At 41.7% G+C, this 25,094-nt stretch overlaps 1 protein-coding gene across 6 annotated transcripts in view; it reads left to right on the forward strand.

Moving 5' to 3' along the window:
- The window catches only part of ATG7 (autophagy related 7), a 247,781-nt gene that overhangs the window by 20,501 nt on the left and 202,186 nt on the right, over positions 1–25,094 (forward strand). For 5 of the 6 annotated variants that reach the window (XM_047835874.1, XM_047835908.1, XM_047835902.1 and 2 more), the window contains exons 4-9: positions 4,619–4,736; positions 6,594–6,671; positions 10,531–10,647; positions 12,009–12,158; positions 21,786–21,874; positions 23,491–23,612. In XM_047835874.1, the coding sequence (XP_047691830.1) occupies positions 4,619–4,736; positions 6,594–6,671; positions 10,531–10,647; positions 12,009–12,158; positions 21,786–21,874; positions 23,491–23,612 (674 nt within the window). Of the gene's footprint in view, positions 1–4,618; positions 4,737–6,593; positions 6,672–10,530; positions 10,674–12,008; positions 12,159–21,785; positions 21,875–23,490; positions 23,613–25,094 lie in introns of those variants that run through there. The other variant, XM_047835918.1, reaches the window with a different exon arrangement.

Raw genomic sequence — 25,094 nt, forward strand, 5'->3', positions numbered from 1 at the left:
CTCTAGAACTATGAGAAATAAATTTCTGTTGTTAATAAGCCACCTGGTCGGTGGCATTTTGTTGCAGCAGACCAAACAGACTAAAGCAGCTAGGGAGTTTAATGAAAGTGCTTGGAGCTCCACAGAAGAAAGGAGTTCTTCGTATCCAAATTATTTTCATTATTAATCTTCCTTTGTTTTTATTGCTGTACATTGGCTTGGTTTGTAGGGCAAATCTTTATAAATTTATTCATCAGACACTGAATGTCTCATAAGTGCAGGATGTGTAGGTGTTAGGAACACAAAGACTTAGGAAACACAGAGCTCTGGATAGAGGTAGAAAACAAATATTTGCATTGTAGTGTGCTCTGTGCTGTAATACATGTGAAGAGGTAATCGTTATTTCGGAAATACTTATTGATTGCTTCCTCTGTGTTGTAACAATAGAACGTGGTAGGCACTGGGCATGCAGAGAAGAATAAGACACAGCTGAAAAGCTCTCAGTCCTAGTACTCGTTTATAGATGCCAGGCATATCTCAGCTTCACGTAGCCCCAGATCAATCCCTTATCCTTGGAGTCCCCGGAAGCCTAATGGGGACTCTCTGCCAGCAGTTAGCACCGTAAGATCCTCCTCCGTACACGTATTAGGCTCAGTTAGTGGTGAAGTAGTATTTTGTCAGGCATCAACTGTCTTTCACTGGAGATTGCTGTCTTTGGGTAGGGTGTACTGCTGAACCAGTCCCACAAATGTAATGGCCCAAACACAAAGGAGGTTTATTTCTTGCCCACTTAATAGTCCAGTGTTCTGGACTATGGCTGCCTCATTCTGGAGGGCTTGCTTGCAAATGAATTGTCAGGGGCACCTTGTTGGCTCAGTGGAGTGTGCGACTCTTGATCTTGATCTTGACTCTTGATCTTGACTCTTGATCAGGGTCGTGAGTTCAAGCCTCACATTGGGTGTGGAGCCTACTTAAAAAAAAAAGAAAAATGACGGGGCGCCTGGGTGACTCAGTCGGTTAAGTGTCCAATTTCAGCTCAGCTCATGATCTCATAATTCGTGAGTTTGAGCCCCATGTTGGGCTCTGTGCTGACAACGTGGAGCCTGGAGCCCGCTTCGAGTTCAGTGTCTCCCTCTCTCTGCCCCTCCTCTGCCCCTGCTCACACTCTGTCTCTGTCTCTCTCTCTCAAAAATAAATAAACATTAAAAAAAAAAAGTAAAAAAAAAAACCAAACCAAAAAACTGAATTGTCACTTTACCTTGCCGGGTAGAGACATGCTTCCCTTCACTTAGGTTAATTGGTAGGAGCGTGAGGGCTTACCTGTCTTATAAGGAACTGGGAAACATGGTGCCCAGCTACAAGCTGCACATATGTACTCTATATCTGTTTAAAAAGAAAAGAATAGATTTTGGTGGACATTCTCGGCATAAATGTGAAACTGACTTATTAAAAAAAGTTTTGTTTCTCTGGGCTTTCCCTTGAGGAACATTTATCTTTGTAGTCATAAGAAGTATTTTCTAAGCCTCAAGTTGGACATGATTAGGGCATAACCTTTGCCCTAAAAAAAAAAAAAAAAAAAAAAAAAAAACCAAACTTAAAAAAACAGTTAAGGAATGTAAGACTCATAGGCAAAATCATCTGGGACACAGGCTCTTAGTCTCCGTTAACTCCTTAGCCCCTAACACGTCTGATGTGTGTTAGTTGCTCAAATACCTTGAAATCTTGAAAGCAGTCTAAATGCATGGCTGTCAAAATGGGATGTGGTGTGGGTGGTCGAGAGACACCGGTGGACTCTGTTAGAAAATGTTGCAAACAGGGGCGCCTGGGTGGCGCAGTCGGTTAAGCGTCCGACTTCAGCCAGGTCACGATCTTGCGGTCTGTGAGTTCGAGCCCCGCGTCAGGCTCTGGGCTGATGGCTCAGAGCCTGGAGCCTGTTTCCGATTCTGTGTCTCCCTCTCTCTCTGCCCCTCCCCCGTTCATGCTCTGTCTCTCTCTGTCCCAAAAATAAATAAACGTTGAAAAAAAAAATTAAAAAAAAAAAGAAAATGTTGCAAACAGAAACTCACAGATTATTAGGGAAAGCAGAGATACTGGCACATGCCCCCAGGCTGAGTATGACTTCCTAGGTTCCTAGGGCATGCAGAGCTGTGCCTGTGGAGCAAAGGTTCCTCCAGGTGTGAAGAACAGCCTCTGTCTTTCTTTTGGGGGATTTATCCTGTCCTGGCCACCACCCTGCCTGTGTGTTCTGGAAGCTCTGGCCACATGCCTGCCTTTGGCCAGGTGTAAATAACAGGTGCAAACCAGCTTCAGTACTTTCCACAGTAAGCACTGTGAGACTGAGTGAAGTGAAGGCCAAGTTTCTAGAAGTAGCAACCCCAAGCAGGCCCAAGCTAGAGGCCTTTCTAAGATCAATTCTTTACCTGGTTAGTCTATATATCATTGTGAATTCACTGTTGGCTTTACTATATGGCGAAGATTTCTAATTCTGATCTCCTAGCAGCTTTATTTAGATATAATTTATATACCACAAAATTCACCCTTTTAAAATGTGTAATTCAGCAGTTTTTAGTGTATTCACCAGGTTGAGCTGCTGCCATCACCAATTTCAGAACATTTTCATCATTCTGGAAAGAAAGCCTAACCCCATTAGCAGTTACTCTCCCTTCTTCCCTTCTCCCACCCCTGTCCCCCACCCCCTCCCCCTAGCCTGGCAACCACAATCTGCTTTCTGTGTATGGATTTGATTATTCTGGACATTTCATATCAATGGAGTTGTAGGAAACTAAACTAATATGTATCTAGGATCCAGGATTTGGACCAAATTCTCTTGTTTCCAAGTCCAAGGCTCTTTCCACTCCTCATCTGAGCCACTTCTGTGCAGAACTAGTGAACTTGAACTTGGAGAGATTGGCAGAATGGCTTTCCTTCCCACTATCACCCTTTAAATTTATTTCCTTGGCCACATCCCCTGGTAGAGCTTTACTCATGAAAAGTTCTTCTCCTTTGAGACTTCGGTTGTCCGCACTGATTAACTTGCATGAGTACTAATGTTCTAGGAGCCTGGCCGGTGTGCTGGCAGTTGCTCAAATTCTTGTGATGACACTTTGATACTGCATTCACACACCTGGGACATTCGGGCACTTAGGAAGAAGGGTACCTTCCTCTTGTGCTAGTATCAGATTAGCTCAGAGGTTTGCTCCTTCTGTTTCAGCAGTAATTTCTTGAAGCCGAGTCTGAATGTAGAAGGCCTAATGTGCCAACCACTGTGCTTCCTTCCTCCTCCCTCTAGGCTGAGTTTCGCCCCTTTTTGATGTCTCTTTCTCCTTAAGACTGTCTTTGATGTCCTCCTATCACATGGCTGAAAAATATTTTATTAGAGTAGCATTGTGAGAAGCAACCTGTTTGCTGACTTGTCACCCTCCAAGGGAAGGCTCTGACCATGTAAAGTTACTTTTTCCCCAGGACTTGGTATTTGAGCCCCACAGACAGCATTTGGCAGAGCCGTCTGCCCCCATTGCACCCCTCCACACCTCTTCTAGGTTTTGATCTTCTGCTTGCAGCCCTTGTGGACCCAGTTTTACACAGACTCCAAGTGAAGAGACACAAGGTCTTCGAAACCATACAGCTCCCATCAGTGCAGTCATTAAAAATGTATATTCTCTCTGCAGTAGTTGTAATTGACAACAATATTAGGCGTATGTAACCTCTGAAACACAAATCAGTCATTTCAGAGAAGAGACCAGATGTTTCCACATCTGAATTTGTATTCAGAAGTAACTCATCTTCTGCTCCCCTGATTTTGACTATAAGGGGACAGTGTAGAGTGCGACACACATGTGACACAACAGATTGGTAGGTAGCCCAGGTATGACACATATTGTCTGTATGACTCAGACGACCACCAGGAGTTTGCTTAGCAGCAGCTCTGCATGAAACCTGTTTGGGCTGGGGAGGTCTGGGGACAGCCAGAAGAAGGAGACAAGTTCCCTGCCTGCAGGGAGCTTGCTGTCCTCTAGTTAGGTGTATACGACAATCTAAAATGGGACGCTCAGTTTCCTGTGCCAGCCATTACCAGAGGAAATGGGAGGGGCCTCCTGGAAAGAGAGGGTTTGGAGCAGGGCCTTGAAGCCTGGGAGGGTTTGAGTGGGGAGTAGGCAGTAGGCAGCCCAGTACCTTGGAGTGGGCTAGTTCTGGCTTTAGATTCCAGCTCTGCCTATTTTTATGTGACCTTAGGCAAGTTACTTAAAGCTTTAACTGAAAGAAAAAGCTGTTAAGAAAATTCAAACATTGTGTAGTTCTTGGCACAGTGGAAGTTCAATAAATAATGCTTCCCTTTTGGGTTAAAGATGGGAAAGAGTAAAAACTAGGAAATCAACTTATACTGGAGGAGGGGCAGTGGAAGAACAACATGCCAAGAGATTAGGGTAAAGGGAATATAGAGGCTTTGTGTGTGTGTGTGTGTGTGTGTGTGTGTGTGTGTGTGTGTGTGCAGTGCCTATTTTTAGTTCCTAAGCGAGGATATTCATCTTTTCCCAAAGAAATGTGTGGTTGATCTTCTCTTTGCCCTACAGAGCACTGTCTTTTGTCTCCCACTGCTGTCCTGGATGTGCCTGCCTAACCATGTTTCTCCTGTGTCCAGGAGTGCTCCCACCCCAGCCCACTGCTGTCCGGCTATTGGAACGCTCTTTAACACCAACACACTCGAGGCTTTCAAGGCCGCAGATAAGAAGCTACTTTTGGAACAAGCAGCAGACGAGGTTAGCTGGGAAAAGATGATGTATGTATTCTGTTTTCTGTGGTCTCGGTAGGTGCAGTGTCTCTGATCAGGTGCATGCGTCTGTCATGGAAACTAGCATCTGGTCGGTACTTGAAGATAGTCGTGGGCTTTGGTTTATTTCCCCAGCTCTCCTGTGTTGGCGGGAAAGTCAGGGAGAAGATATTCAGGCTCTCAGTTGGGCATAGGCAGGAGTTTCATCGCAGGGCAGTTGTGAAAGCTTTGCTGTTGCTCTCTAATTAGCATTTTGAAGCAGCTTGACCTGTCCCTGAGAGTTCTATTCCTGTGTCTGCATGGCCTTGGGTTCTCTGTTCTTTGTGCTCCTTGGCTTTCCAGTCCAGTCCTGAGCACTGTAATGCTCTCTGAAATGATCGCATAGTCTCTCCAGTATACTTCGGGCTAAATATAAACTATTCCATCTGATTTACAAGGCACCTGTGGCCTGGCCTCTGTGGTCTCTGTGGCTTTTCTCTCCTGTCACTCTTGCCCTCACCTTCTCTGACCCTGTCACAGCAAATCACTTATAATTACTCCACCTACTTTGGTTCTCACCTCTGTCCTTGGGACATGGTGTTCTCTCTGCCGGGAGTGTCTTTCCCTTAACTTGTTCATATCTGAGTTAGTGTGAGGAATTAAAATGGTAGGACAGTTTATCCCAATCCCCTCTAACCCACTTAATCGAGTGGTCTTCGCACTAGTCTTAAACGAAAGAGTCTTATTTATGTGGGTGCCATGGTCAGAGAAGGAAGTCTTCTGCCTTTGGTATCCCTTACATCCCTCAAGATGCATGTAGCTTGTGACCCAGGTGATGATGGTTGTCCTTGGCCTGCCACTCAACTGCTCCTGGGCTCCTGCTGTGGCTGCACATTTAAAAGGCTATCTCCAAAGAGTTGGGTCAGGTCCTCATCCACCATCAAAAATCACAGATTGCTTCCCACAGAAATCCCACCCCTTGTTCTGGGGCTCAGCCTTCACCCCTGTCCACACTCCCCAGCAGTTCCCACCCTCTCAGTTTATCAGAAGTGGGGCCTGCTCTTCTCTGGTCTAGCTCCTCCAAGGTGATCATGTCAATAGCAGGAACTTCTCTTTGCTAATTTCCCTCTTCCACCCAGTGGCTCCTGTGGGTGCAACCGTTTGTCTTGTTTAGTAACACAAAGTATAGCAGCTAATCTTAGCTACTAAAACATCTTGTGATCAACAGCTGCAGCCCAGTGCCAGCTTCTGCTTCTGGCCACAGTACTTGCTGAGTATGCATCAACTCCTCATTGTCTTACCTTCCTGTCTCAGGGCAAGATAATCCCAAACAGCACTTCCAGAAATCCCCTATACCTAGTTCAAATCACCGCTTACTGGAACCCCTTCCTGCTTCCTTTCCCTCCCACCTCCCCAGCCCAGTTCGGAGCTCCTCCCAAGATTTCCACCTCTTTTTGAGTGGTGCATTCAGACAATTATGCCTGTCTCCCTCCTGGGACCCAAAGCTTCTTGAGGGTAGGGACTGTGTCTTTTATTCTGTAATCCTGATGTGCCTGGTAGATAATAGGCAGTTAGTAAATATTTGTTGGAGGAAATAATGAAGGCGTGAAAATGTCCTGGTTGCCTCCTTGGATGCTGAGACTCACTGAGAGGAGCACTCTGCGTTCTCTCACTTTCCCCAGGCCCCTCATGGAGTGTGGCTGGTGGAGAGGCCGTGCAAAGTGGCCAGAGTGAGGTAACATCCCACTTTATTGCCTGGGATGAGTGGTGCTGGGCCCTGGTGCTCTTCACCTCTGTGCTTGTCTTGAGAGTGAGAAACTCAGAGAGGCCTGAGAACCTGCCTTGACTCTTCTCTTTCTTCTGGCAGATTTGGGAAGCTGTAAAATCGGGCGCTGCCCTCGAAAACCCTGTCCTCCTCAACAAGTTCCTCCTCTTGACATTTGCAGTAAGTAAATAGAATCTCGGTCACATTTAGACTGCTGAGATGCCCTGGCCGAGCCCTGGGTGCCAATAGGGCAGTCTGTGTACTTCTCACTGAAGCTATTACCTGGTGTTATTTAAATCAGAGCTGGTCAAGAAACACTCATTTGATTAGTGGCCCGAAGGCGCTGGCACTTATCACCGGTGCAAAATTAATTCATTCTTACTGATCTTACATACTGCATGGTTTATGTAACACAGTGATGCAAGTCTTGTCATTCAGGACACAATAAAATCAGCTTCAGGGAGTAGTGGTTCTTTGTTGCTAAAGTCTTTATTCAGTATAGTCTGTGGGGCTCGGTTGCTGGGTCCATCACCATAAGGAAAAGATGACATCTTGGGGATCCCGGCTATCCTCCAGCAGCTTCTGGACTAGAGGAGTTCACACTGCTCTACATAGTTTGTCCACACAGTTGTGTTTGTTTTTTTTTTTTTTATTAAAACATTTTTTTTTTAAATTTTTTAACATTTATTTATTTTTGAGACAGAGAGATACAGCATGAACGAGGGAGGGTCAGAAAGAGGGAGACACAGAATCTGAAACAGGCTCCAGGCTCTGAGCTGTCAGCACAGAGCCCGACGCGGGGCTCGAACTCACAGTCTGTGAGATCGTGACCTGAGCCGAAGTCGGCCGCTTAACCGACTGAGCCACCCAGGCGCCCCTTAAAACATTTTTTTTACATTTATTTATTTTTGATAGAGACAGAGCACAAGTGGGGGAGGGGCAGAGAGAGAAGGAGACACAGAATCAGAAGCAGGCTCCAGGCTCCGAGCTGTCAGCACAGAGCCCGATGTGGGGCTTGAACTCACCAGTCGTGAGATCATGACCCGAGAGGAAGTCGGACGCTTAACCGACTGAGCCACCCAGGTGCCCCAACAGTTGTGGTTTTTTAAGAAAGAAAAATGTTTTGTGTAAATGTAACATCTAATGCCTAGGGAAGTAGGGGGAAGGACCTGGTCTTGGTGATGGGTGATATGGGGAAATGAAAGGGTTGATGATAGAGATATGAGCCACACACACACACACTTAACACACATACACGCAGGTGTATGTACACATATATGTACATGAGTGTATGTCTCTATATACCTACATATGAAATGAACCTAATTTATAATTAGGTTGACTATATAATATTCTGTCAAGTGTATGTTCTATAGGTTCTTGTACATCTAGGTTGTTTCTAGTATTCACTATTTTGTAAAATGCTGCAGTGAACAATATTGGCCATACTGATTTTTTTTTCCTGTTCATTTTATTTCTTTAGGATAAATTCTCTAGAGAAAGCATATAAACGTATCGACGTTGATGTGTATTAAGTGTACTGTTTTACCAGCTTCATCAGCTTTGAATATTAATCTTCTTCCCCACATCTGTCTATCTATCTCCTTCCTTCCTTCCTTCCTTCCTTCCTTCCTTCCTTCCTTTTTTTATTTTCTTCTTTTCCTCTTCCCTTCCCTTCCCTCCCCTTCATCCTCCCCTCCCCCCTCTCCTCCACTAACCTCTTTCTTTCACCAAGTTATAGGTCTTACCTTTCTTCCTGCCCCATGAACTAATCCTGTTTCTTCTGAATGCTGCCTGATTTGCTGCCCAAGGCAAAGGAGAGAATGATAAAAGTCATACTGAAGGTCATGCCAAAGGCTGGCTATCTATAAGGAGCACATTTCCTAACGAGTTATAATGCTTTCTGTGTAATAGTGGGGGAGATAGAAAAATGTTTAAATTCTTCATGAGATTACTAGCTGCAATTTGGCATTAATAATTTGTCTGTAAATTTGAGCAGTTTTGTAGATCTGCCACTAAGAGAGAGATAAGTGGTGCTAGTTAAAGATTTCTGGGTTTGTTATTTTAACATCAATATATTTTCTGTACCAAGAATTCTAGTTAGTAGAATTGACAATTTGCATTTAATAAGAAAAATAACATTAGCTCTTAGTTAAAGTCTTAAGGCATTTCCTAGAGTTAGCGCGTGTATTGGCCCTGTTGCCCTTTTTACTGACCATTCTTAGCCTACCTTAAAAAAAAAAATTAAGTCTCTGTCTTTTAAAATTTTCAAATACAAAGGGCTTTGTGTTTAATTTTATCAAGATCCTTTGTATCCTGAAAAGAATTCTAAGAAATTCAAGCCTTTTGACTTTTGAAGATGATCTGATAAAGCTTCTTAGAAATTATGAAGTCCTTCATCTTGAATTGTTTAACCTTTGACTAAAGATCAGTTATGACAAATCATTTAAATACAAAGAAGAGAGTATAATCTCTGGAGGTACTTTTGCTCTTCTTTCTGCTGTTTTTAGGATTCAAAGGAACAGGCACTTCATTAATTTCTATTTTGTAGTTTGTTTTGCTGTTGTCAAAAGGGAATTTGTTGTCAGTTGATCAATTAATGGCAGAATTAGAGACTGGAATCTATAATGACTAGGCTTTCTCATCTAGACACACATTTATGTATACATTTATATTCATTTAAAAAGTTACATAGTATGATTTCATTTATATGAAAATCTCAGAATAGTCAAATTCATTGAGACAGAAAATAGATTAGTGGTTCCTAGGGGTTGGGGAGAAGGGGGAATGGGGAATTCTGTGAATGGGTATTTCTAACTAATAAACTAATGGGAGTTTCTACTATTGGAGTTTTCTTTTTGGGGCAATGAAAATGTTCTGCAATTGAGTGATGGTGGTACAACCTTGTCAGTACCCCCAGACAAACATTCAGGTGTATATTTTAACATGGTAAATTTTATGGTATATGAATTTTGTCTCAAAAAGTCATCAAACAACTATCTATTGTTTATTCTTAGTAAGATTAAAGAAGAAACATTGATTAGCCAAATAAACAGACTGATGGAGAAGCTGTCAGACACTGAGATAACTGTGAGATCCCATAATATGAGTGATTCAGGCCACAAAGGCTGCAAGAGTTCAGGGCAAAAGCATCCAACCTGGGTGGAAACAGTTATCTAGAACAGCTTCATGAGTCATTGCCCCTGCCTCACTTCCCCTGGTGGGGAGCCATCAGATATACCCCTGAAGATACAATCTCATATCGCTGATGCTCCTTTGCTCTTAGAACCTCTTCTGTGACTCGTGACTCACTTTATCTCTGCCTGTATAGAGAGTGAGCTGCCCAAGGGCTGGACTGGGTTTTATTTATCTTCTTATTGTCAGAGTGTCTAATGTATTACCTTGTACATAGCAAGTGCCTAATAATTGTTGACCTGAATTTCACCAACAAAGTATTTCTGAAAGCAGCATTTTATTATCTCAGGCATATATAGGTTATGGATAGCACAGCTTCTTCAATACCATGCTAATTCATTTGACTGTGAAGAGCGATAACCATGTTTGGTGGCTGTGCCTCCCCAGAAGGGTCGTTGAGTATGTGTGGTTCTGCGGAGGAAGCTGATATTTTGGAAATGGAATTCTGCTTCCCTCTCCACTAATCAATATCTTTGTTTGGCTGAAGTTCTTTCCTTCACCCCCCCTATAAGCTTCAGTTTTCTGTCTGTAAAATGGGATAATAGTTACCTCTTGGGATGGTTTTGTGTATTACACAGTGATGATGATAATTGTCAACACTTTCTTTAGCAAGTAGATGATAAATATGTTTATCATGATATGTTATTGTTTGGTGTGTGGGTATATTTTAGGAGAAAGACAGAAATTCTGTATTCTATCCTGAGTTCTGTTGGAGATAAGACTTTCTGACCAGGTGATTCTATGTTGTGCACCTCAATGTGTCTAAGTGGTGTTGGGGAATTACATCAATGAATGCATTTCAGTTTCATCATTGGTTATAATCCTCTTATATTCTTTCTTCTAGGATCTAAAGAAGTACCACTTCTACTATTGGTTTTGCTTCCCTGCTCTCTGCCTTCCAGAGAGTCTACCCCTCATTCAGGGGCCAGTGGGCTTGGATCAAAGGTTTTCACCAAAACAGGTATCAACAAATAAAGCAAAATGCAGGTAAAATTGGACTTAATGAGCTTGAGTACTTTAAAGGCAGGCAGTTGTCTGAATGAAGAGTTGGTCACTGTGGAATCCTCCAAAGGTGGCACTAGGAGCAGACTTATTTACAAAATGTTTGTAGAATCATTTCAAAGGAGTAGTCCAAGATACTTTTCCAGGTATTCAGTGACATTTGGTGAAAGGCTGAGCCAGTAGAGGAGCTATAGGAACATGTTGAAAGTCTGCAAGAGTTTGCCAAAATGTGGTTTTCACTTTCATTGTAGAAGACCCCAAGGCACTAGTATACTTTGGGAAGAGAGTCTTTGAAACCAAATAGAAGACATTCCACTACCCTCACACCAAGTTGTGGAACTTCTACATCAGGAATGGTACACACAAAGGTAGTCTTTGTGGTCTAAGGAAGACCATAAGAAAGAGGTGGTCTGAAGGAGGGCAATGAAAATAATCAAACTAGTACAACACAGACCCTCAACCAGATATTCTGATTGTCATTGGGGCAAGGTTTGAGTGGCAAGATGATTTGGATTCATGAAGCATGTCAGTCATTAAACCATGGATTCTAACACCAGGGAGAAACCCTTATTGATGAAAAATTAGTAATTTTGTTTAGTATAAATCAAACGTTGTGGTTTTGTGGAACTAGTTTCCCAAGAATAAGTGTAAGTAGAGGAAAAGGATTACGCCACGAGGACTGACTGCTGATGGATATGGAATTTCTTTTAAGAGCGACATACATGTTGTAAAATCGTTATGTTGTTGGGGCTCCCAGTTGGCTCAGTTGGAAAAGCATCTGACTCTTGACCTCACGGTCATGAGTTCAAGCCCCACATTGAGTATAGAGATTACTTTAAAAAAAGGCAACTTTAAAATTAGTTGATGGTTACATAATCCTGTGAACATGCTTAAAACGCACTTAATTATGTATTTTATGTGGGTGAATTATATAATAAGTGAGGTGTGTCTCAATAATGCTGTTATTTTGTGGAGAGGTTCAGGGTAAAATTAATCAGTGATGGATTCAGTGCTTGGTTATTACAGGAGCTAAATAATGTTTGGAGCTCTCTCTGTACACCTTTGTGGTTAACATCTTAGGGAACCACCATGCTGCACCATAAAAATGTCTCCTTGTGCTCCTAAGACACCACCTTGCACATGGGAAGTGTTACACAGAAGTAAAGTGGTATTATTTGGGGGGCACTTCTGTGTTCATTTGCTGCAAAAGAGTAACAGGGGTATGCTCAGTCATTTCCAGTTGAAAATACCTTTTATGTTAATTTTTAGCTCAGAATTAGGTATGTGATTGGAGAATAACTCAATGTTTCCTGTTCTTAGATTCAAGCCCTTGAGCGTGCATATGATGATCTTTGTCAAACAGAAGGAGTCCCAGCGCTACCTTACTTCTTAATCAAGTATGATGAGAACGTGGTGCTGGTTTCCCTGCTTAAACACTACAGTGATTTCTTCCAAGACCAAAGGACAAAGGTCAGAGAAACTCTGAGTTTCATTTTATCATCCATTAAAAAAAAAAATCTGATGTTCATGTTATGATAGACTACTACACAATTCAAACTCAGATTTCTTTGGCCCTCCAAAGAATGCTGTACAACGTTTCTTTGTCTTCACCCTCTCCCACCCCCTGCCATTCCCAGATCACTTTCTCCTCCATTTTCCTAGCTCACCTCCTATTGGGTTCCTCACTTCCTATTAGTGATAAAGTTATTTCAGTTTTTGTTGCACTATATTTTGCATCTATATTTTAACTTATTTCTAGAGTTACCACGTATTTCAGGCCCTGCTTACCTCTCTCCTGGACAGTTAGTCTTTTTGCTTCTGTCTTGCACGCCACCACAATAGAAGAATCTGCTTTAAACTGCTCACATCCACCCTATCTTTCAATGATCACAAGTTAATGGTGTCTTCCTTCTGGCTCCAAGCCACCTTTCCTGCCTCATTCTTCCACTATTTTCCTCATAAACCATTGTTCCAACCAAGTTTTCCTGTTGTTGTTGGGTTTTTTTTAATGTTTATTTTTATTTTTGAGAGGGGGCAACAGAGAGAGCAAGATGGACGATCCAAAGTAGGCTCTGCGCTGGCAGTGCAGAGAGCTTGAAGCAAGGCTTGAACTCACAAACTGTGAGATCATGACCTGAGCCAAAGTCAGACACTTAACCAACTGAGCCTCCCAAGCGCCCCCCAGGTTTTCCTGTTTTTAACTAGACAACCCCACCACCACCACCGACTAATCAAGTCTACCTAGGACTTTTTCTATATCTCTCTTTGACCTTGCATTGTGTCATCTGAAATCTCTACCTGTGAAGATCTTAAGAAACTCTCCTTGTTGGGATCCTAACTCCACAGTGAAGCCTTCTCATAGATCTTCCCTTTTCTGATCTCACTACATTTATTCCCTGTTCTTCATTTACTGTTCTGTTCCCTTGTCAAATAACTTTTGTTCCATACTAGATAGTAAGCTCCCAAGGGCAGGACTGTGTCTTATGTATCTGCATCTCCATAGTGTCTAGCACTTGTCTTAGGTCCTCAATAAAAATTCTTCTGAATGAATCAAAAAGTACTGTGAGTGTCTATTAGAAGTAATGAGGTATGTAGTAAGCTATCTCAGCCATATAAGAGATTGTAAATTAAAAATAAAAAATTAATGAATTTTATGAAGTCGTGAAATCAAGTAGGATAATTTCACTAGCCATGTAGACATATCAGAGTTGAGAAAAGAGAGACCTCTAACTGATGTCCTTATTATTCCTTAGCCTGAACTTAAGATACTTTCTTTAAGTACATTTTTTCCCCATTTACATTAGCATTTTCCTTCACAAAATAATACTTTCTTCAGTGCTTTGCACTCTATTTTCTATCCTCTTCTTTTCTGTCTTTTTGAAAAATACCAGTTGTGATCCACTAAGTGATTTGGACTCCAAAATGGGTCATCACTGTAGTTTGGACAATGTTGTGTGCCAAGTTTGAGAATACTGTCAGATAAGTGAACTACACTAAGTATGGTTCCATTCGTTCTTTTCATTTCCAGCTGCATCTTTCTGCTTTTAAATTCTCACAAAGCCATTCAACTATTATTTTAAGTTTTTGTTTCTTAAGTAAGCATTTTGTATATCTCCTACTAATCTTTTCCTGTTTTTCAAAGACTAAGATTATACTATATTCTCTTTTATTGTAGATTTTAGCATAATACTGTCGCAGTCTGTATCAACATCCTTTCTGATAGATAGATAACGCGACATTTTTGACTTATAGTTTTCTCATACGTCTTCCGTATTAGGAGTCTCCGTGTGCATCAAATTCCTGCCATCCCCCCACTTACCTTGAATTATTTCTTGGGAAGGAGGAGTTTCTGGATACAGAATGACTGGGTTAAAGAGTTTGGACACTTGAAGGTGTCCGATCGGTAGTGTCCTGCTAAGTGTTTGACAGCTAGCTCTCAGGTGGGGCAAAACCCTGACTGTGTAGCATTTGCTTCTTCCTGGGGTTCCAGTACTCCCACTGTGGCCGGCATCAGGCTACCAGTGTGAGGTCCCAGAGCACAGAGATGGGGAGAGTTGGTAACAGCTGGCTCTCCCCTTTCTGTTCCAGCCAGCTCTGGCTCACCATTGCTTATTATAACTGGGACTCACACACTGTGCAGTTTGCCCTCCTGCCAGCCATGCACCTTTTACCAGCATTGGGATGTTACACATTTTACACATCTGCATCGGTTAAAGACTGGCCTTGTTTAAGTTCTTATTTCCCTCAGCGAAATGTTATTCCACACTGGTCACGGTGACGCTGCATCACCAACAATTAGTTGTCTTTCAAGCCACTGCTTGTGATTCCATCAAAAACAGCCCATATCACTGTTCTGTTGCCAGTCTTTTAGGAAAGCTTGCTTGGGTCTTCTGCTTTCTTCAGAGTAGTCGTTGAAAATTGGATGTTTGGGATACATTTTGTAATTTTAACAACATTAGCCTTTAATTCTAGGGTTTTAAAAATCTTCGGACAAGAGTGATGGCCAAGGAGCAGCAATTGGTATGCTATTAGCGGGGCTATTTCTTCACTTAGCAAACTCCACATCTTGGCAGCTGTCTGTGACATCGCTGTGCATTAGATACTTGAATTTTTGTCCTGTACTTTTAAAGCATGTAATCACCTTTGCGCATTTCCTGTTACATCAAGTGTTTGAGTAATAGATGTCCATTTGTCAGAGAAGTGTGTTTTATGGGATCAGTGTGGAAATTTCTCTAGCCCAGGGTACTCAAGTTGACAATTTCACCCTCTTTTCTTTCTCACATTGAATTTTTTCAGCAAATAGCTGGGTGGACCATAGCCAGAACATGACTGAACCACTTCAGTGAATTGTGTGCTCTCAGCCAAGTAGAAAGGAGCATTTATTTCGTCAGCCTTATAAACAAAGTTGTTTTTTTTTTTTCCAGTTACATTTTGTTTTTTTCTACTGATTTGTGTGATGAAAGGAAGTGATTTGCCTAGCTTCACAGAATGACTTTGTGGCAAAGCCAATTGGAGAACGCAGAACTCCTATCCCATGGTTATTTCTGACTGCTGCTACCACCAAACAAAAAAAATCTATTTACCCAAACAGTTTAGCTGGCCTACCTAGCATTGTGCTGACTAATAATTCCTACAATGATTGAGGTACCTGATTTGGTTCTGAAAGCACTTAAAGATTTTGAAATCACTTTTGAATCATCAAAGAAATACTAAATGACGTTCAGCCTCATGTCAAATGTGTTCCATCATTTTCCTGTCTGGATGCTTGCTTTTTGTACTCATGCATGCCTCACGTGGGTAAGAGAGTTACTCTGAAGCATCTCCACGTCGACCTCCCTTTATGGGTGATAGATTTCTCTTTAGCAGTTCATTCCAGCCCTGTAGCTCCTCTTAGGTCAGGTTGCTCTAAGAAACTTACTCCTGTTTTTTCCTACTCAGAAAAAGATTTCTTTTTTTTTTTTCTTATTGCCTTCCTACCTCATGGCCTTTGTATTTAGTGTCAGAAATATGCTCATTCTTTGAAATTAGGCACCCACCTGTAGTATCTAATATGATAGTCTAACTTCTATAATTCAAATTCACTTAGTTCTGAGGCATCCAGGTGGCTCAGTCAGTTAAACGTCCAACTCTTGATATAGGCTCAGGTCATGATCCTGCATTTGTGATCTCACGGTCATGAAGTTGAGCCCCGCATCGGACTCTCCGAGTGTGGAGGCTGCTTGGGATTCTCTCTCTCCCTCTCTCTCTCTCTCTCTCTCTGCCCCTCCCCTGCTCACACACATACACTCTCTCTCTCTCCCTCAAAATAAATAAATAAATTCACTTACTTCCAACTCTGCATTTATAGATGATAACACCTAAATGTAGAAAATATTTGATAAACTGGAATTTATCCCCTTGTTTTCTCTGCGGGTTAGGAAAAGAGAACCTTGAGACTGAAGGTAGAGAACTATGTAACAGTAAGATTGAACTGAACAGAGAGGTCAGTAAAGTTACTACAATAGAGTTTATTTACATTGCTGTTATAGTTCACATCATTAAGTGCTTGCCTTGTTTCCAGTGTCTGTGTCCAGGCAGAGTTCTCCAAAGATGAGAAACCTGGCATAGAGAGGTCATATGAGAGTAGGTGACTCAGGACATTGGATAAGAGTCCAGGTTTATTGAGTCACATTTGAAAGTTTGAAACTCAAGAATCTCTATACAAAAAGTATTCTCTGAATTGATACTATCTGGATTCTTCCCAAATAAAACTTAAGTAGCCTTTAGACACCCAGTAAGATTGAACCTAAGAAATTTATATTGTCTTATAACCTATGTAGGATTTTTTTTCTCTTTAATGTTCTTTAAAGTTCTGTAATTCTGAAGCTAGAAGGAATCCTTTGAGATGAAATGATACAACGTCTCCATTTTATAGGTGAGGAAAGCACTTCTCCAAGGTCTGTTTTCCCCCTATACTTGTATGCCTGCCTGCTCACACCCCAAGGCTGAAAATCAGGTAGCTGTAGAATTAGGACGCATGCCTGCTGACCTCCACATCAGCTTTTTTCACTACATCAGGTCATTTTCTTCTAAGCTGCTTGAAATGTCACAGAAGTAGAATGCAGGTGTCTCCCCTCTCCCCCTTTTCTTGCTGGATAATAGAGTTGTACATGTCTTTGATGAATTTTTAAAAATTTGAAGTTGAAGCGATGATCAATAAATGTAGTTTGTCCAGCAGATGCCTTCTGTCATGATTGACAGCAGGCAACAAAAGTGTCCCAGGTGGTGGTGGTGGCAAACGGGACCAGAAGAATTCAAGGCAGACAGCTTCTTTGTTCATAGGGAGCCCTGGGTGGGGAAACATCATTCTTCGAGTTCTCTCGCTTCTCAGAGCAAACCCTGTGAGATTAAACTGTCACATTCTTACCCAGGAGAATCCCAGGGTCAAAATGTCACTGGAGGGAGAACCTGTGCTGTTGAGAAAGGACAGGGGAGGAAAAGGAGCCAGCTGAGATGCTGCACCATGGTCCTTGATGTGAGCTTCAGCCATCACCTCCCTCTGGCCGCCCCCCAGGATCCCTGCCTGAAGATGGGGCACGAGAGACGGAGCTTTCCATATAGCGGGGCATGGAGAAACTGGCCGGTTCTGTCATTTGTTCGGCACAGTTTGCTGACTAGCTGGTACCATGCCAGGCACCAGGAGTGGAAAGATGCATATGATAGACGACCTTGCTCCAACACTCACAGAGCTTAGAGGCCAGCAAGAGAAACAGATGTGAAATGCATCCTGTATGACCTCCATTCTAAAATGCTTTCTTCTTCACATTTTAATTTTTCTAAAGTCAGGAATTTCTTGCAGTTGTTTTGTATCTTTGATGTCGTGACATTTCCTTTTCTGTACAGTTTGAGAGTGGATTTTATAATCTGTGGTGCCTTTGAATCAAGAAAATACCCTGGTTTAACAAATAATCACAACTACCGTGGGAAAAATATAGGATGCAATGAACTCCATTTTAAGCAATCCTAGACCTGAGGTGGCTAGTGCCAAAATGATGGTGCACACAAGAATCACCAGAGGAGGTCACAAAGCACGTGGGTAATGGTACCGAGGGAGTGTGTGTGTGGTGGATCGTACTTTGAGAAATCGCTACAGACTCTCAAGAGATCTTTGTAACTTGGCTGTACTTTAGAATCACCTGAGGAGCTTTTAAATAAAACAACTAATGCTCAAGCCACGTGCCAGACCAATGAATGAGAACTTCTGGAGATGGGACCCAGGCAACAGGAATTTTGAAAGCTTCCCAAGTGATTCTCCTGCACATTCACATGTGAAGACCAAGGCTGGAGAGGGTTGAGGGGCAGAGTAGTGCTCCCTACTCACTGCAGATCACCTGGGTCCTTGTTAAAATGCAGATTCCGATCCAGCAAGGCTGGAGACAGGGAGTCTGAGATTCTGCATTTTTAAAAAATGTTTATTTATTTTTGAGAGAGAGAAAGAAACAGAGTGTGAGCAGGGAAGGGGCAGAGAGAGGGGGAGATGCAGAATCTGAAGTAGGCTCCAGGCTCTGAGCTGTCAGCACGGAGTCCGACACTCGGCTTGAACTCATGAACTGTGAGATCATGACCTGAGCCAAAGTTGGACGCTTAACTGACTGAGTCACCCAGGCACCCCTGAGATTCTGCATTTCTGACAGATTCCCAGGTGACGCTCTGCTGGTGCATGGACCACATTTTACAGAGAATGGAAAGACATAGAGCCAATCCAGACTTTTCAAGGTAATGAAAAATGGCCCCCCAGGCTTTTTTTCTTTTGTCTACAAGACCACCTTCTGTAATGGTTTGCAGAGTAAGTCTGTGGACAGGTCCAACTGCATCAGAATTACTTAGGCGAGGCTCATGACTGGGGATTTGAAGGCACCATAATAATATTAGCAGCACTACACAGGTGGGGGTTTCATGTCAGTATCACACTCTAATCCTCACTACCTCTCCGTGAAATAGGTGCATGCTTTGATTCAGATTTTAAAAGCTGAGGCCTGAAGAATTTGACTCATTTGCCCTAGGCCACTCGTGTAGTAGGGGACAGTACTCAGAATAGTCTCTGCAAACTCTATTTGTAAAAGCTTCCTGGATGCTGATGTTTCATTTCCTGTGGAAAAGGAAATCTCAAATAAAGATACTCTGTATTTCCTGAGATGATGGTCATACATTTGAATCTGCATTGAATCAAATATGAATCTGTCTGTGTGCGTTAAAGACATGAAATGGATCTAGGCAAAAATGTTTAGTGTTAGGAGTAAGAACATTTCATACAGGGAGGGTAGCAAAAACAGAATATCCTTCAAATAATACAATAATTGTCTGATAAGACAATAGTAAAATTCATTTTCAGATATTTTTACTGAGCACAGATGAAGGCTAATTAATTGTCCTTCAATAGGAAATAGAAAAAAGTTACTGTACACCAAAACAATGAAATGCTCTTCAGCCACTATTGACAGTGATTGTAGACTGATATTTATTGGCAGAGAAGAGAATTCACAATAGAATAAGAGATATAAAACAGTATGTATAGCATGATATAATTTTTCTTTAGCAATAAAAATTATCTACTAAAATAATTGTACAAAAGTTATACTAATAAAATATATTTATTCAAAGATAAAGTTATGGGAGGTTACATACCAAGGTGTTAATGTTGGTTTTCTCTGGATGGTGATCTTAGAGGCCTTCCTTCCTTCCTTCCTTCCTTCCTTCCTATTTTTTGTTTCCTTTCTTTCCTTTCTCTGAATATGGGTTAAGATTCTGCTTTCTATTTAACATATTAAGCATTTCAGTAAATAAATGGAATTGTTTGGACTGATCCCATTCTTATAAAACTAACTGGATCTAGAATAACCAAAATTCTGCCGTGTTTTTATTTAACCCAAAAATACACCCATAAAGGAAACCTGTGGGTTGATTTATGGTTCTCTCCCAGCTATCTTTCTTCCCTTCCTGACTTTCTCTCTCCTTTCACTCACTCACCCTTTTCCTTCCATCCATCCATCCATCCATCCATCCATCTTTTCATCATTCAGCATGCGTTCACTAAGTATCTGCTGTGTATATATGAACTGATCATGGGAAGATGAAAAAGATACTCCCTGCTCTCTAGATGCTCGCTGCTTCTTTTTTTTAGATACACTTTTCATTTTGGAGTAACTTTAGATTTATAAAAATTTGAAAGTACAGTAGAGGGAGGGTTCCCATATACCCTCTCCCAGCTTCAGTTTTCTGTAATGTTACCACCATACATTAGCATGGTACCTTTGTCAAAACTGAGAAACTGGCATTAGTAGGTTACTATTACCTAAACTCTAGACATTATTCAGCCTTTACCCGTTTTTCTCACATCTTCCTTCTGTTTCAGGAGCCCTTCCAGGAGACCACATTGCATTTTGTTGTCATGGCTCTTTTGTCTCTTCTGGTCTGTAGCAGTTTCTCAGGCTTTCCTTGTTTTTGATCATCTTGACAGTTTCAAAGAGTATTGGACAGTTATTTTGATAGAATGCCCCTTAATTTTGGTTTGTCTGATGTTTTTGTATGATTAGGGTTACGGGTTTTGAGAAAGAGTGCCACTAAGGTGAAATACCCTGGTCATCACATCATATCAGGGGTACCTGCTACTCACATGGCATCCCTGATGATGTTAAACTTGACCACTTGGTTAAGGTAGTCTTTGCCAGGTTTCTCCATTGTGTGGTTACTGTTTTTTTCTTTGGAAGTGGGTCACTAAGTCTGGCCCACTGTCAAGGAGGAGAAGGATTAAGCTCTACTCCTGGAGGAGGCAGTATCTGTATATATTGTTTGGAAATCTTCTGTAAGGAAGACTTGTCTCTTCACCTTCATATATTTGTTTATCCCATCATTTATTTGTATCAGTGTGGACTCCTAGGTATTTATTTAATACTTTGCATTATAATCCAATACCACGTTATTTATTTTGTTGTTCAGATGGTTCCAGCCTTGGCCATCGAATGCTGTTTCTGTTGGTTCTTGTGTCCCCTTGATGTGCCCCCATGCTTTTGTTTGTTGAGCACTTCCTTACTTTTTTTTTTTTTTTAGTTTATTTATTTTGAGAGAGAGACTGCATGCACGCACACAAGCTGGGGAGGGGGAGAGAAAGGGAGAGGCAGAATCCCAAGCAGGTTCTATGCTATCAGCACAGAGCCCAATGTGGGGCTTGAACTCACAAACTGTGAGATCATGACCTGATCTCATGAGTCAAGCTCAAGAGTCAGACACTTAGTTGACTATGCCACCTGCACCCCCTTCCTTACTCTCTGGTATACAAGATGCTACAGTCTCTTCTTGTGTTTTCCCTGTTCCAGCCCTACAATTAGCCATGCATTCAAGGAGCCCTGATTCCTTTTATTGGAGGATGGTACTTAGAAATTAAGATCTGGGTGCTGCATGCTCATTGTCTTTTGAAAGGAAGAAGAGAAAATGAAAAATGGCATGTGTAATGTACAAATTGCTATGGAAGCACAACGGACAGAGTGACTGTTCCCACTAAAGGGAGTCTTCACTGAAGAAATGCTATTTGAAGTTAAATAGAGTTTTCCAGACAGAAGTCAGGGTTGAGGGAGTTGGAGGGGGAAGGAGTAGAAAGAAATATATGTTAACAGTATCAAGAGCATCTGACTGTAGACTTATAATGGCAGTGGCCCTTCTTTTATTTTCTCAGTACATAAACATTAGCAATCTTCACAGATTTTTATCTTTTTATTAGAGGATGGTCTCTATGTGAACCTTGACAGTTGACTGTCTTCTCACCCCCTGTTTTCCCATGCAATCTTTCTTCTTTCTACATGTATCTAGTTCCTACTCTGCCAGGCCTACTGCAAGGCATTGGGGTGGTGCAGAGAAGAATTTTATAGCCCCTCCATCCAGAAGTTCTGGGGTCTGGTGTGAGATCCTTTTGCTTTCTTCTCTTCCCTCTAGCCCTTCATCAAGTGTCTAATTCTTAGTGCTTTTGCAGAACAGCCTATAAAGACAAGAGGAAGTATTAGCAGTGTCTGTACTGTGAAACTGACACGATGCTTGACTCACTCACAAAGTCTTTTCTGTTCACAGATAACGATTGGTGTATATGATCCCTGTAACTTAGCCCAGCACCCTGGATGGCCTTTGAGGAATCTTTTGGTCCTAGCAGCCCACCGATGGTATTTACATGTGTGTGTCTGTGTCTCTGTCTGTGTCTGTCTGTGTGTCTCAGTCTACCTATTTTGGACATTGTGTCTGCCTATATCTGTCTCTTTTTTCCTCCAAATGCATGTTTTCATTTCTGGCATGGAAAGCAGATAATAAATCCATAAGTCAGTCATGATCCAATTTCCATCAATGATGAACCCCTAAGTAGGTGTGTTATGGAGCTGCAGATTCTGACCATACTGCAGTGAAGATATTTCAGAGTAGGGGCAATCACCCAGAGGTCCCAGTCCCCAAATTCTCCAGCCCCTCCCTCCACCTGTCTGGGTCACTCTCAGATCAGATTTTCCTACTGTTACCATCTTCCTTTTCTCCTAGCCCTAAAATAATGAAAACAGGATATCTAAGGGGTCAGTATACATTTGAAAAGATGCTCAACATCATTGTTCAGTGGACATAAAATATAATGAGATACTACTCAGTATTAGAGATAATGAGGTACCATGCTGAGATACTACTACATACCTACCAAATGACTTAAAAAAGATGACAATACCAAGTGTTGTCAAAGATGTGAATCAGTTGGAGCCCTCAAACACTGCTAGGAAACTGGCAGCATCCCCCAAAGTTAAAACTATCTGTGGCTCAGTGATTTCTTTCTCAGGTACATAATGCACAGAAATGTGTACTCAGATAGATACAAGCAAACACACGTGCAAGAATTTTTATAGCGGCAGTATTCTTAATAATCAAACACCGGAAATAACCCGGATGTCCTTCAACAATGAAACGGATAAGAAATTGTGGTGTATTCATTGTGATAGAATGTGATGTTGTAGCGAATCTGAGTGAAATACTGATACACGTATCAACACGGATGACCTAATGTTGAGTAAAACAGGCTGGACCTAGGAGAATACGTACTCTGTGATTCCTTCTAGGTAAAGATGAGACCAGACAAAACCCAGGAATGGACGTGGACAGTAGAGTAGTAGTTACTCTTGAAGGGGGGTGGGCAGTGACTGGGAGAAGGCATGAGATGAGCTCCTTTATATTTAAGATTTGTGTACTTGTCTTTGTATCTGTTTTACTTACATAAAAGTGCTTAAAACAAATGAAGATAGCTAAATTATAGATTTTCCCCAGAGGGAGAATGGTTACACTTGCTTATCCAGGTGGTGAGTCTGTAGAGTGCACACAGGCCTCCTAACTAGTACTGACTGAGGTGCTGTTTCACAGAATATGAGTTCAGGGAGTGAGAAGGAGGCCCAGAAGAAACCATGTATGTCTTATAGGTTCTTTTTAACATCTTGCAATCTCTTTTCCCCTGCATTGATGATTCATTTGTTAGAATTATTTATTTGCAACATGATTGTTATATAAAATTCACTTAGAAAGCAATCAGAGCCAACTCACTGCTCAGCCTCTAAACATTTGGACAAAGGAGAGCATACGTGTATGCATTCAAAATCTCTCAGAGGTTAAAACCATGCCCCAGGGGTGTCAGGGAGGCATAATTACAATGCTTTGAATACTCCAACTGGTTTTGCTGAAGCTCTTATGAGAGCTCTTTCTTTTCCTTCCTTAAAAAAAAAAAATGAATTAATTAAAACCTGGCACCTGACATCAGGAGTAGCAGTTTCCAGTCTGTTGAAGTTCTCTGCTTCCGAGACCGCACCATGCAGGGGGTGAGAGACATCGCCCACAGCATCGTCTTCGAAGTGAAGCTTCCAGAAATGGCATTTAGCCCAGGTAATTTGCCGGTCGTTGAGAATGCATATAATTATCATTTATCAGAAACCTCATCAAGTTTAACTTTCCTTTCATCCCTTCACAATGGCAGCAGAAGGTAGAGAAAAGTACAGCTCTTACCTCTTTGCCCATGGGAACACCTCTCTTGAACAGAGGGCATTGCTCTGCTATTCAGAAAGCAACAAAGGCAAAGATTGTCCTCAGGAAATTTCCTCCAGGCTTTTTTTTTTTTTTTTTTTTTTTCCAGGCTTGAGGATTTTTTTTTTCTCCCTTCCTAGTTTTTGTTTCATATAAAATCTTTATTCCTGACCTTTCTTAGAGGAAGAATGTTACTTACAGATTTATTTGTTACATAAAGTTATATGTGATCCTGTTCTCCACATAGTAAACCAGTTAGCAAAAGTGCCATTTCTCCTTCCGTGTTTAATATTCTTTGTAAGATCCTGTGTGGTAGATATCATAAGTTAGGAAACTTGGGCTCACAGGTATTTTATAGATGTGTGTGTACGCAGATGTTTATGTGTTTATATACATGTCACAAAGATAGAATACATACTCAACTTCGAGTAAAATAAAGATGATAATACCCACCTCATGGAATATACCCTAGGGCAAATCTGGGTCCTGTGTAAAAGATATGCAATGTCTGGCGTAGGTATTTAATAAATGCTAATTTATGTTAATTTCTTATCTTACGCCAATCCCAGCACTCTCCAAAACGATCCCTCAGGTTTCTTTGACTTTCATGCTTTCCAGGGTACCTTTACATATGTTGTTTAATCTGCTTTTCACCACATCTGCGTTGTTCAAGACACATTGCTTTCTTTATAGTCTGGGGTCATGTGCTTAAGAGTGTGTGTGTCAGGGAGGGCAGTGGTAACATCTCTTCTGAGATGTCATTTCTGGAGTGCAGAAGTCAGAAGGCTTTAGGATTGACTCTGACAGCATTTTATTGGTGAGTCTTTGCCACAGCACTGATAAGTGTCTTAAATAGATTTCTCGGAAAGATTGAGGGTGGACTCGGCTTGGTCAAGCAGAGGAGAAGGCTGTAAGTTGTAAGTTCAGAGCCCTAAGAAATTCACTGCTTCCCTGCTGTCTTTAGATAGTTGCATTTGATTTAGCACCCTCTTCTGGCACATTCTAAAATAGCTTCCATGGACTCAACTTAGGTGCCATACCTTTGTTATTAAACTGCAATTTGTAGATAGTTCTAGGGGAATGGGTGAGTTAACTAACAAGTAATATGTGTCTGGTCTATGCCCCACAGGCCACTAGATGCCTTCCATACTAACTCACTCACTCAATCTTGCCAGCCACCCTACAGAGGAGGTACTTTTGTTTCCATTTTTATGATAAAGTCATTGGATGATTCTTCCTCCCCATTCCCAATTATCTTGCTGATACGTGGTGAAGCTGGCAAACTCCAGAAACATTGCACATTTCCTTTTGAAAAAGATGTTTTTTTGTCATCCAGTAATGCCT

Source organism: Prionailurus viverrinus, chromosome A2 (genome assembly GCF_022837055.1).
Source record: "Prionailurus viverrinus isolate Anna chromosome A2, UM_Priviv_1.0, whole genome shotgun sequence".
NCBI classification, from domain to species: domain Eukaryota; kingdom Metazoa; phylum Chordata; class Mammalia; order Carnivora; family Felidae; genus Prionailurus; species Prionailurus viverrinus.